The sequence below is a fragment of the Piliocolobus tephrosceles genome, unplaced genomic scaffold (genome assembly GCF_002776525.5).
Source record: "Piliocolobus tephrosceles isolate RC106 unplaced genomic scaffold, ASM277652v3 unscaffolded_30766, whole genome shotgun sequence".
Taxonomy (NCBI): domain Eukaryota; kingdom Metazoa; phylum Chordata; class Mammalia; order Primates; family Cercopithecidae; genus Piliocolobus; species Piliocolobus tephrosceles.
In genome coordinates this window covers 1-12,645 of record NW_022314050.1, presented here as the reverse complement: position 1 = coordinate 12,645, position 12,645 = coordinate 1, and the positions used below count along the sequence as shown (strand labels likewise).

General features: G+C 42.4%; 1 protein-coding gene across 1 annotated transcript in view; it reads right to left on the bottom strand.

Moving 5' to 3' along the window:
• Nucleotides 1-9,463, bottom strand: part of LOC113222362 (cell division cycle and apoptosis regulator protein 1-like) — a gene marked incomplete at its 5' end in the record, with an annotated part of 10,560 nt that extends 1,097 nt beyond the window's left edge. The window contains 2 exons of the mRNA XM_026451912.1: nt 3,008-3,090; nt 9,300-9,463. Coding sequence (XP_026307697.1) covers nt 3,008-3,090; nt 9,300-9,463 — 247 coding nt within the window. The remainder of the gene's footprint in view (nt 1-3,007; nt 3,091-9,299) is intronic.
• Between the last annotated feature and the right edge of the window lie 3,182 nt (nt 9,464-12,645).

The following is a 12,645-nucleotide window of genomic DNA, read 5'->3' as shown; positions in this document are numbered from 1 at the left end:
AAAAAAAAAAAAAAAAAAAAAAAAAAAAGTGAAACTAGAAGATGATTAAAAGGATGCAACAGATAACAATGAACCTGGGAATGCACATGAAGACCGAAGATTCAGATAAAACTAAGCAATTTTATAACCTGAACCAGAAATAATGAAAAGTAAAGTTCCTTGCAGAGTGCAGTGACTCATGCCTGTAATCCCAACACTATGGGAGGCCGAGGTGGGCGATCCCTTGAGGTCAGGAGTTTGAGACCATCCTGGCCCTCATGGTGAAACCCCATTTCTACTAAAAATACAGAAAAATAGCTGGGCATGGTGGTGTACACCTGTAATCCCAGCTACCTGGGAGGCTGAGGTGGGAGAATCACTTGGACCCAGGAGGCAGTGATTGCAGTAAGCTGAGGTTGCGCCACTGCACTCCAGCCTGGGTGACAGAGTGAGATCCTGTCTTAAAAACAAATAAAAAATAAAAAACTTTGTAAAAGTTCCTTATGTACTTTGATGAAACTATGTGGTATGCATATGCAAATGCATACATAGGTACATACATGTGTATGTACATACATAAACATATGTATGTCCCAGCAGGGTGCTAAAAGAACATATCCAATGCTGACCCTTATCTGTTTTTTCTTCTAGTAACTGCAGCTTCTGTTCTACCTCAGCTCTTACTTTTTCGCTCTTTTCCAGTTTTTGCAAGAGGCTTCCTACATCTACCATTGCACCATTGTACACAATAAGGCCAACATTTTCTTCCACATCCTTTGCTTTACTGTTGGTGTTGGAAGTAATAATCTGTTTCCTATAATATAAAACATATCGTATTTTAGTGAGCTATTTTTCTTTAGTTACTAGTACATTTATTAAAAAGGAAAATCTTAATATGCTCAGACCTGGCATAACTTCATGCAATGACTCAGACTCTTCATGGTTCTCTTCATCTTTTAAAGTGTCTGCTAATTTCTGGTAAAAGCAAGATTCATGGAGCACTGCTTTATTAAGAAGCTTCTTTACCTGCTATGCATGCAACTAAACAAAATAAAGAGATGAAAATACGTGTTTTGATTCTCTTAGAAAAACTATGTTATAATTTTCACTTCATTTTGAGAAGGAGTCTTGCTCTGTCACCCAAACTGGGGTGCAGTGATGTGATCTCAGCTCACTACAACCTCTGCCTTCTGGGTTCAAGTGATTCTCCTACCTCAGCCTCCAGAGTAGCATTACAGGCACCTGCCATCATGCCCGGCTAATTTTTGTATTTTTGGAGACATGGGGTTTCACCATGTTAGCCACCTGACCTCAGGTGATCCACCTGCCTCAACCGCCCAAAGTGTGAGCCACCACGCCCAGCTGTAATTTTCACTTATGATGGATATCCATGGAACTGAGTAAGATCTAAGTTACTTTGAAAAAAAACCTTCATTGTTAAAAAGTATAACATTGATAAAATTTATGCACAGATATGATTTATTACAGCATAATTGGTAAATCCAAGAAATCAAAACCACCAGCAACAGAGAATAGGTAGGTTAGTTATGGTACATCTATATAATGGGTACTGTGCAGCTATAAAAAGAATGAGGCAGGTCTCTATTTTCATGTCAGAATGTATCTATAGAATACTGTGGGATGAAAAAAAAAGACAGTCAAAATGTACCGAATAATTCCATGTTTTGCTTATAAAAATGGAATTGAACTGTTTACAAAAAGATCTAGAATTTTATATATTTTAGTCCTGAGGAGTAGAAACAGAGGAGAGGGAGAAGGGAAGTGTTTTACAACTGGCTTGTGTTATATTGCTTTATTTTTATTTTTAGTTTTTGAGATGGAGTGTCACTGTGTCATCCAGGCTGGAGTGCAGTCGTGTGATTTTGGCTCATTGCAACCTCTGCCTCCTGGGTTCAAGGGATTCTCCTGTCTCAGCTTCCTGAGTAGCTGGGATTACAGGTACGTGCCACCACCCCTAGCTAATTTTGGTATTTTTAGTAGAGATAGTTTCACAATATTGGCCAAGATGGTCTTAAACTCCTGGCCTCAAGTGATCTGCCTGCCTCAGCCTCCCAAACTGTTGGGATTACAGGTGTGAGCCATCATTACTGACCCTTATATTGCTTTAATATATCAAAAAGTCAACAGAAGTTCTGTTAACTTTTCTTTCTATTAACTTTTCTTTTTTTTTTTTTTGAGACAAAGTCTCGCTCTGTCACCCAGGCTGGAGTGCAGTGGTGTAATCTCGGCTCACTGCAAGCTCTGCCTCCTGGGTTCACACCATTCTCCTGCCTCAGCCTCCTGAGTAGCTGGGACTACAGGCACCCACCACCATGCCCAGCTATTTTTTTGTATTTTCAGAAAAGACGGGGTTTCACGGTGTTAGCCAGGGGGGTCTCGATCTCCTGACCTTGTGATCCACCTGCCTCGGCCTCCCAAAGTGCTGGGATTACAGGTGTGAGCCACTGCACCTGACCCTATTAACTTTTCATTGGAATAGGTAACTTTTTAAAAAGTTACTAAAAAATGTTTTCCTTTTAAATATTCACAAGTTAGATTACCTGAGCCCGAGAAAGTTGTAGTCCAGGAGTATAAAATATTTCTTCCAAATCCTTTTCAAAAAGGTAACCACAATGACTTTGATCAAAATAAACAAAAGCCATTAACAGATCTCTGTTAATTGTGATTATCTGAGTCTTTTCTTTTTCCTAAGAAAATGGAGAAGTAGAAGACATAGTATTCAAATTTTTTATGCCTGAAAAGTGAGAAACGGGGACTGTGCATAAAATAGCAATAATCTAATAAGATATTTGCCTCATCCTAGCTAAAATGAGTTAATTTGGTGTATGAATATGAGAGAAAGGAATCAGACACACTAGTTATTTGACATAGCCACAAAAAAACAACTGACGGAATTTTGCTTAGTGGTAATTTAGATGTATAAGGACAAATAATCTTCACAACTGTGTTATGTTGAGATGATGTAAGATATCACCGTATTATAAAGAACACAGTATTCAATAAACACCTTATCTTTAGAGGGCCTCTCCTTGCAGTGTCTGTTGATATCTCTTTTGTCATCTTGTTTGGTCATTTCTTCCTCATCCCTATCTGTAAAATAAATACAACAGCGGCAAAAAAAGTCATTAACACACATATTTTCAAGTTGGGCACAGCGGCACATGACTGTTATCCCAGCTGCTCAGGAGGCCGAAGCAGGATAACAGCTGAGTAGGTGTTATCACAGCTACTCAGGAGGGCCAGGCGTTCGAGGGTGTAGTGAGCTATGACTATACTACTGCACTCCAGCCTGGGTGACAGATCAAGACCCTGTCTTTTAAATAACAACAACAACAAAAATATCAAGAGACAACTTTATATGAACCTTGATAACAGGCTAAAAGAAGTCAGTCACAAAAAAATCACTTATTGTGTGATTCCGTTCATATGAAATGTGCAGAATATTTACAGAAATAAACAGCAGAATAATGGTTGCCTAGGAATGAAGAGGTTCAGGGAAGATGGGGAGTGACTGCTAATGAATCTCTTTTGGGTTCTTGGTTTGAGGGTGATAAAAATGTTCTAAAGTTTATTGTGGTGATGGTTGTACAACTCTGAATATATTAAAAACCACTGACTTGTATACAGGTACAACTTGGGAGTTACTGAAGGCTCTGGTTCCAGACCACCCCAATAAAGCAAGTATTGCAATAAAGCTAGTCAAATGAATTTTTTGGTTTTCCAGTAGGTAAGTTATATTTACAGTCAGACATAGAGGCTCATGCCTGTAATCCCAGCACTTTGAGAGACTGAGGCAGGTGGGCTGCTTGAGCTCAGGAGTTTAAAACCAGCCAGTGCAACACGGCAAAACTCCGTATCTGCAAAAAAATACAAAGTTAGCCAGGCGTGGTAGCACATGCCTGCAGTCCCAGTTGCTCAGAGGGCTGAGATGGGAGAATCACTTGAGCCTGGGACAGTGAAGCTTCAGTGCTCCATGATCACACTACTGCACCCCGGCCTGGGTGCCAAAGCGAGACCCTGTCTCAAAAAACATTTATGTTCATACTATACTGTAGTCTATTAAGTGTGTAATAGCATTGTGCCTTTTAAAAGTACATATATTAAAAGATACTTTATTGCTAAACACACTAACAATCACCTGAGCCTTCAGCAAGCAGCAATCTTTTTGCTAGTAAAGGGTCTTGCCTCAGCTGGGCAACATAATGAGACCCGGTCTCTACAAAAATAATTTTAAAAATGAGCCAGACTAAGTAGCACATGCCTGTGGTCCCAGCTGCTTGGGAGGCAGATCTGGGAGGATCACTTCGGTCCCAGAGGTTGAGGCTGCAGCGAGACGTGATTGCACATCTGCATCAGCCTGGGTGAAAAGTGAGACCCTCTGTGACGCTGTTTGATAGCATTTGACCCATAGAATAACCTCTTTTAAAATTAGAGTCAATTGCCAGGCACGGTGGGTCATGCCTGTAATCCCAGCACTTTGGGAGCCCGAGGCAGGTGGATCACTTAAGCTCAGGAGTTTCAGACCAGCTCGGCCAACATGTTGAAACTCCATCTCTAAAAATACAAAAGTTAGTGGGGTGTGGTGGCGTGTGCCTGTAGTCCCAGCTACTCAGGAGGCTGAAGCTGGAGAATTGCATGAACCTGGGAGGCAGAGGTTGCAGTGGGCCGATATCGCGCCACTGCACTACAACCTGGGTAACAGAGCGAGACTCCATCTTGTAAATAAATAAATATATAGAGTCAATCCCCTCCAATCCTGCCATGGCTTAATTAAGTTTACATAATATTCTAAATCCTTTGTTATTTCAACAATGTTAACAGTATCTTCACAGAATTAGATTGCATCTCAGAAAAAGAAAAGAAAAGAAAAGAAAAACACTTTCTTTGCTCATCCATAAGAAGAAAGCAATTATCTGTTTAGTTTATCCTGATATTGCAGCAGTTCCATCCTATCTTCAGGCTGCATTTCTAATTTTAGTTTTCTTGCTCTTTCTATCACACCTGCAGTTATTCCCTCTACTGAATTATTGAACCTTTCAAAATCATCCATGAACATTTTTAGTAGAGTAGGGGTTTCACCATGTTGGCCAGGCTGGTCTCGAACTCCTGCCCTCAAGTGATCCATTGGCCTCAGCCTCCTAAAGTGCTGGGATTACAGGTGTGAGCCACTACATCTGGCCAATAATTGAAATCAGTTTCATCCAAACTACTGTTTTGGTTTTTTTGAGACAGAGTTTCACTCTTGTCACCCAGGCTGGAGTGCAATGGCACGATCTCAACTTGCTGCAACCTCTGCCTCCAAGGTTCAAGCGATTCTCCTGCCTCAGCCTCCCGAGTAGCTAGGATTACAGGTGCCTGCCAGCACGCCCAGCTAATTTTTGTATTTTTCAATAGAGACAGGGTTTCACCATGTTGGTCAGGCTAGTCTCAAATTCTTGACCTCAGGTGATCCACCCACCTTGGCCTCCCAAAGTGCTGGGATTATAGGTGTGAGCCCCTGCACCCAGCCCAAACTACTGTTAATGTTGATGTTTTTACCTTCTGTCATCAACCATGAATGTTTCTAATGGCATCTAGAGTGGTCAATCCTTTCCAAACGGTTTTCGACTTCCTTTCCCCAAACCCATCAGAGGAAATAATATATACTATGGCCGCAAGAGCCTTAGGATGTGCATTTCTTGGCTGGGTGTGGTGGCTCACACGTGTAATCCTAACACTTTGGGGGGCTTAGGCAGGAGGATCGCTTGATCCCAGGAGTTTAACACCAGCCTGGGCAACAAAGTAAGACCCTGTCTCTAAAAAGAAAAAAAAAAAAATTGAGGCCGGGCACAGTGGCTCACACCTGTAATCCCAGCACTTTGGGAGGCTAAAGTGGGTGAATCACTTCAGGTCAGGAGTTTAAGACTAGCCTGGCCAACATGGTGAAACCCTGCCTTTATTAAAAATATAGAAATCAGCTGGGCATGGTGGCTCATGCCTTTAATTCCAGCTACTTGGGAGGATGAGGTGGGAGATAACATGAGGCCAGGAGGTCCAAGGCTGGATTGAGCCATGATCATGCCACTGCATTCCAGCCTGCATGACAGAGTGAGACCCTGCCGGAAAAAAAAAAAAAAAAAAAAAAGTAAAGTGAAATTACTCTTTGATCCAAGGGCTGCAGAATAGATGTTGCAGCCATGAAACATTAATTCCTTATACATCTCCATCAGAGCTCTGGGTGACTAGGTGTGGTGTCAGTGAGAAGTAATATTTTGAAAAGAATCTTTTTTTTCTGAGCAGTAGATCTCAACAGTGGGCTTAAAATATTTAGTAAAAATGTCAGTTACATGATAAAGGAGTAAAAAAATTCAGTAAAGCATTGCTGTAAACAGTTGTGTTGTCATTCTGACTTTGTTGTTCAATTTCTAGGACACACATATGGTTGGGTTAGCATAATTTTTAGGGGGCTTAAGATTTTTGGAATGGTAAATGAGTACTGGCTTCAGCTTAAAGTCACAAGCTGCATTAGCCCTAAGAAGAGAGTCAACTTGTCCTTTGAAGCCAGGCACTGACTGCTCTTCTCTAGCTGTGAAAGTCTTAAGATGGCATCTTCAGCCAATGGAAGAAGGTTGTTTTGTCTCCATTGAAAATTTATTTAGCATAGCCATTTTCATCAATGATCTTAGCTTCTACATAAGCACTTGCTGTTTCAATGTGCCTGTTTTTACTCCCCACAAGAGGCAGGGTCTTGCTCTGTTAACCAGGCTTGAGTGCAGTGGCATAATTATAGCTCACAGCAGCCTTAAATGCCTGGGCTCAAGCAATCCACCCACCTCAGCCTCTACCTTGTACTTTTACCTTATGGAGATGGTTGCTTTCCTTAAACCTCAGGAATCCACCACTGGTAGACTCAAACTTTTCCTACAGCTTCTTCATCTTTCTTAAGGTTTACAGAATTGAAGAGAGTCAGGGCCTTGTTCAGAATTAGGCTTTGCCTTCAGGGAATGTTGTGGCTGGTGTGACCTTCTATTCTGACCCCTAAAACTCTCTCCTTATAGCAATAAAGCTGTTTCATTTTCTTACCATTTGTATGTTCACTGGAATAGCACTTTTAATTTCCTTCAATAACTTTTCCTTTGCATTCACAACATGGCTAACATGCAAAAAACCTAGCTTTTGGCCTATCTCAACTTTCAACATGCCTTTTTCACTCACCTTAACGATTTTGAAGTTCCACTTGAACACTCGAAGGCGATTTTGGTTTTTTTCTTTGTTATTATGATTATTTTTTTTGAGACAGAGTCTTGCCCTGTTGCCCAGGCTGGAATACAGTGGTACAATCATGACTCACTACAACCTCGACCTCCTGAGCTCAACAGATCCTCCTACCTCAGCCTCTGAAAGGATCTGGGACCACAGGTGCATGCTACCACACCCTCTATGTTGCAGATGCTGGTCTTTAACTCCTAGCCTCAAGTGATCCTACCTCTTTATCCTCCCAAAGTGCTGGTATTACAGGCATGAGCCACTGAGCCCAGCCCAATTCTTAATTGGCCTAATTTCCTTTTTCTTTTTTATTTTTTGGAGATGGAGTCTCACTCTGTCACCCAGGCTGGAGTGCGGTGGCATAATCTCAGCTCACTGTAACCTGCCTCCTGGGTACGAGAGATTCTCCTGCCTCAGCCTTCAGGTGACTGCCACCACACACAGTTAATTTTTGTTATTTTAGTAGAGACAGGGTTTTATCATGTTGGTCTTTCTGGACTTGAACTCCTGATCTCAGGTGATCTGCCTACCTCGGCTTCCCAAAGTGCTAGGATTACAGGTGTGAGCCACTGCACACGTAATTGGTCTAATTTCCTTTCTTTTTTCTTTTCTTTTCTTTTTTCTTGAGACAGAGTCTCACTCTGTTGTCCCCCAGGCTGGAGTGCAGTGGCATGTTCTCAGGTCATTGCAACCTCCGCCTCTCTGGTTCAAGTGATTCTCATGCCCTCAGTCTTCCACGTAGCTGGGATTGTAAGCCTGCACCACCACACCTGGCTATTTTGTGTATTTTTAGTAGAGACTGGGTTTTGCCATGCTGGCCAGGCTGGTTTCAAACTCCTGACCTCAAATGATCCACCCACCTCAGCCTCCTAAAGTGCTGGGATTACAAGCTTGAGCCACTGGGCCTGGCACAATTGGCCTAATTTCAATATTTTGTCTCAGGGACTAGGGAGGCCCAATAAATGGGACAGAGACAGGGGAATGGCAGGTTGGTAGAGTGATCAGAACACAAACACTATTTATAATTATCTCATTATCTTCTATGGGCACAATTCAAGGTGAACTGAAACATGTATAATAGTTCAATCTCCCAGTTTGGTAATGCCGAAAGCCCATCTAACCATCCAACATGCTGTCTGCCAAACCAGAGATATTCAGGTCCCCTGTGTGATTCTGCACCTCCACCAGAACACACAGAAAATCAGCTGTGGCCACCCCAAGCCAGCACCTGGCAGACTTCTGACTTGGGAGCCTAAGGGACCACAGTCCACTCCTGCACCCACATCTAGGCCATGCTTCTCACAGCTGTTCCAGGCTGTGGAATGCATTTTAAGGACATCAAGGCAAGCCCCTTCCGATCCAGGAGCTCCTCTGATGGCCCACTATGGCCTAAAGACTGCTGGCCTGGCTGAGCCTCCCAAGGCTGTACTTGGTCTCCGACACTTCCATGCAATTTTATCCCCCTCTCCTCACTGGAGTCTGATGAGGCTCCAGTCATCCCCTTTGCTCTCTTGCAAGCCTTTCCTCTAACATGAGCCCAGCCCATCTCATTGCATCTTGGGATCTGCTTCTCCTAGGACCTGGATTCATCCACCAGCCATCTGTGAGAACATTGACTGCTAAAACCCTTCCTCCCTGCAGTCGAGCAGTCTGCCCAGTGGCAGCCTGAGACTGAGCACACTTCTGCCTCTTCCCCATCTCCTGTACTTGCCACATCTCTCACAACTGCCCAGGGAGCCCCTCCCACTGGAGGCCTTTGTGACCTCCCTCTCTGCCCTACCCTTCATTGACACCAACCCAACATCATCACTGGACACCTGAGTGTGGCGATTTCTGTCTTTGGCTGTAAATGCTCCCTGGGTGTTGTACACAGATCACTACTTGACAAGTGACACCCACAGGCCAGTCACCTGCTGGAGGACGCCAGGAAAGACAGATCACTCCCCAGGAGCGGTGCTGGCCTTGGTCCTGTGCTAACAATATGACTGCTAGGGCAAGTGAAGGAAACGGGCCCATCCTGTGACAGCAAGAAGGACAGTTCTGGGAAGTCTCACCTGTCTCCTGGCTCCCTGGGGTCCCATGACTGTCTTCCTCCTCTCCATGTAGAAGGGAAGCTTGCAGATGGCTGATCTGTGGGAGGAGAGAAGTCAGAGGGTGGCTGGGTGCAGCTGCCCTCCCCACATGTGACACAGGCCTGATTCCAATACCACCTGGGGATCTGGGGAGAGCACATCTGCACAATCCCCCTGTGGGGGTCTGGCCAAAAGGTCTAGGGAGCCAGGCTCCCTGCAAATCCAGGACAAGCTCATCTGGGAGTGAAGACCCTGTGTCCCAGGAGCTGGGTGACATTTGTTGCTTACATCACTGAGGGGCTAAAAGGATGTGCAACACCTGCAGATGAGGTCTTGAGTTTAAGGTTAGGGCTCAGAGTTGCAGGTGTTCTTTGCATTGGACAGAACACACAAAAGCTGTCTGCCTCTTCTAGCCTCTGTCTCCCTGGGTTTAAAGTCAGGATAATCACAGGGGCAGACAAACTTGAGAAGGCCACAGGCAGATGGCATTGGCAGTTATTAAGTACTGTACAACACTAAACCCTTTAACAAATTAATAGCATGGGGAGTGTGAGGAATAAAAGTCCTCAGGAATAAAAGTCCTCAGACACGTGGTCAATCTAAGGCAATGAGTGATCCAAAGTAATTTGGATCCTGATTGCAACAAAGAATACGTGAGGAGTTTTAGCAGCCAGTACAGGGTTCATTTTACTATTTTCTCTGAATTTTTGGAAAATAATTCCAGTAGAAATACAGGAAAGAATTGTAAATTAAAGTGGTGGGTACAATGATTTCATTAGAGTATTCACTATACTTTTAAGTGAATGTTTTGATAAAAAAAAAGTAAAAGTAAAAACAGACATACAGGGGTGAAAAAAAGGAAATGTGAAGGAACAAAGATGCTATCATGTGGTGATCATGATGAACACAGCATACATCTACTGGCCAGCAACTCTGAGACAGAAGAAGTGAACAAATACTATGGTGTTATGAAACGAAAATAAAACTAGGGACCCCAGTCCATTATGCCAAAAGGAAAACATGTAAGAAGCTGCCTTTTCTTTTGTTCCAAAGGAGAAAGCTACAGATAAAAGGTTAAGTATCTCCATAGTAGCTCCTCTATGCACACCTTATCTTATGTAAAGTGCTGATTTACTGAGTGTGAGATGAATACATAACTGACTATTCTACCTGCTCCTTTACTCTTGCCACAGGTGGATTACCACACCCTCCTTCTTTCCCCTCCAGCCTACTTTTCCCTTTTAAACAATGAAGCTCTCAAACTCATCTTTGGGGAAAGCCACTGACCTCTCTCTGGGGTATGTGCTCAACCTTGGCAAAATAAACATGTATTAGCACATCAAAAAGCTTATCCACCATAATCAAGTGGGCTTCATCCCTGAGATGCAAGGCTAGTTCAACATACGCAAATCAATAAATGTAATCCAACATATAAACAGAACCAAAGACAAAAACCACATAATTATCTCAATAGACGCAGAAAAGGTATCTGACAAAATTCAACAGCCCTTCATGCTAAAAACTCTCAATAAATTCGGTATTGATGGAACGTACCTCAAAATAATAAGAGCTATTTATGACAAACCCACAGCCAATATCATACTGAATGGGCAAAAACTGGAAGCATTCCCTTTGAAAACTGGCACAAGACAGGGATGCCCTCTCTCACCACTCCTATTCAACATAGTGTTGGAAGTTCTGGCTAGGGCAATCAGGCAAGAGAAAGAAATCAAGGGTATTCAGTTAGGAAAATTGTCCCTGTTTGCAGATGACATGATTGTATATTTAGAAAACCCCAACATCTCAGCCCAAAATCTCCTTAAACTGATAAGCAACTTCTTAAATGCTCCTTAAACTGATAAGCAAAGTCTCAGGATACAAAACTAATGTGCAAAAATCACAAGCATTCTTATACACCAGTAACAGACAAACAGAGAGCCAAATCATGAATTAACTTCCATTCACAATTGCTTCGAAGAGAATAAAATACATAGGAATTCAACTTACAAGGGATGTAAAGGACCTCTTCAAGGAGAACTACAAACCACTGCTCAGTGAAATCAAAGAGGACACAAACAAATGGAAGAACATACCATGCTCATGGATAGGAAGAATCAATATCATGAAAATGGCCATACTGCCCAAGGTAATTTATAGATTCAATGCCATCTCCATTAAGCTACCAATGAGTTTCTTCACAGAATTGGAAAAAACTGCTTTAAAGTTCATATGGAACCAAAAAAGAGCCCGCACTGCCAAGACAATCCTAAGTCAAAAGAACAAAGCTGGAGGCATCATGCTACCTGACTTCAAACTATACTACAAGGCTACAGTAACCAAAACAGCATGGTACTGGTACCAAAACAGAGATATAGACCAATGGAACAGATCAGACTCCTCAGAAATAATACCACACATCTACAGCTATCTGATCTTTGACAAACCTGAGAAAAACAAGCAATGGGGAAAAGATTCCCTATTTAATAAATGGTGCTGGGAAAATTGGCTAGCCATAAGTAGAAAGCTGAAACTGGATCCTTTCCTTACTCCTTATATGAAATTCATTCAAGATGGATTAGAGACTTAAATGTTAGACCTCATACCATAAAAACCCTAGAAGAAAACCTAGGTAGTACCATTCAGGACATAGGCATGGGCAAGGACTTCATGTCTAAAACACCAAAAGCAATGACAACAAAAGCCAAAATTGACAAATGGGATCTAATTCAACTAAAGAGCTTCTGCACAGCAAAAGAAACTACCATCAGAGTGAACAGGCAACCTACAGAATGGGAGAAAATTTTTGCAATCTACTCATCTGTCAAAGGGCTAATATCCAGAACCTACAAGAACTCAAACAAATTTACAAGAATAAAACAAACAACTCCATCAAAAAGTGGGCAAGGGATATGAACAGACATTTCTTAAAAGACATTCATACAGCCAACAGACACATGAAAAAATGCTCGTCATCACTGGCCATCAGAGAAATGGAAATCAAAACCACAAAAAGATACCATCTCACACCAGTTAGAATGGCAATCACTAAAAAGTCAAGAAACAACAGGTGCTGGAGAGGATGTGGAGAAACAGGAACACTTTTACACTGTTGGTGGGATTGTAAACTAGTTCAACCATTATGGAAAACAGTATGGCGATTCCTCAAGGATCTAGAACTAGAAGTACCATATGACCCAGCCATCCCATTACTGGGTATATACCCAAAGGATTATAAATCATGCTGCTATAAAGACACACGCACATGTATGTTTATTGCGGCACTATTCACAATAGCGAAGACTTGGAATCAACCCAAATGTCCATCGGT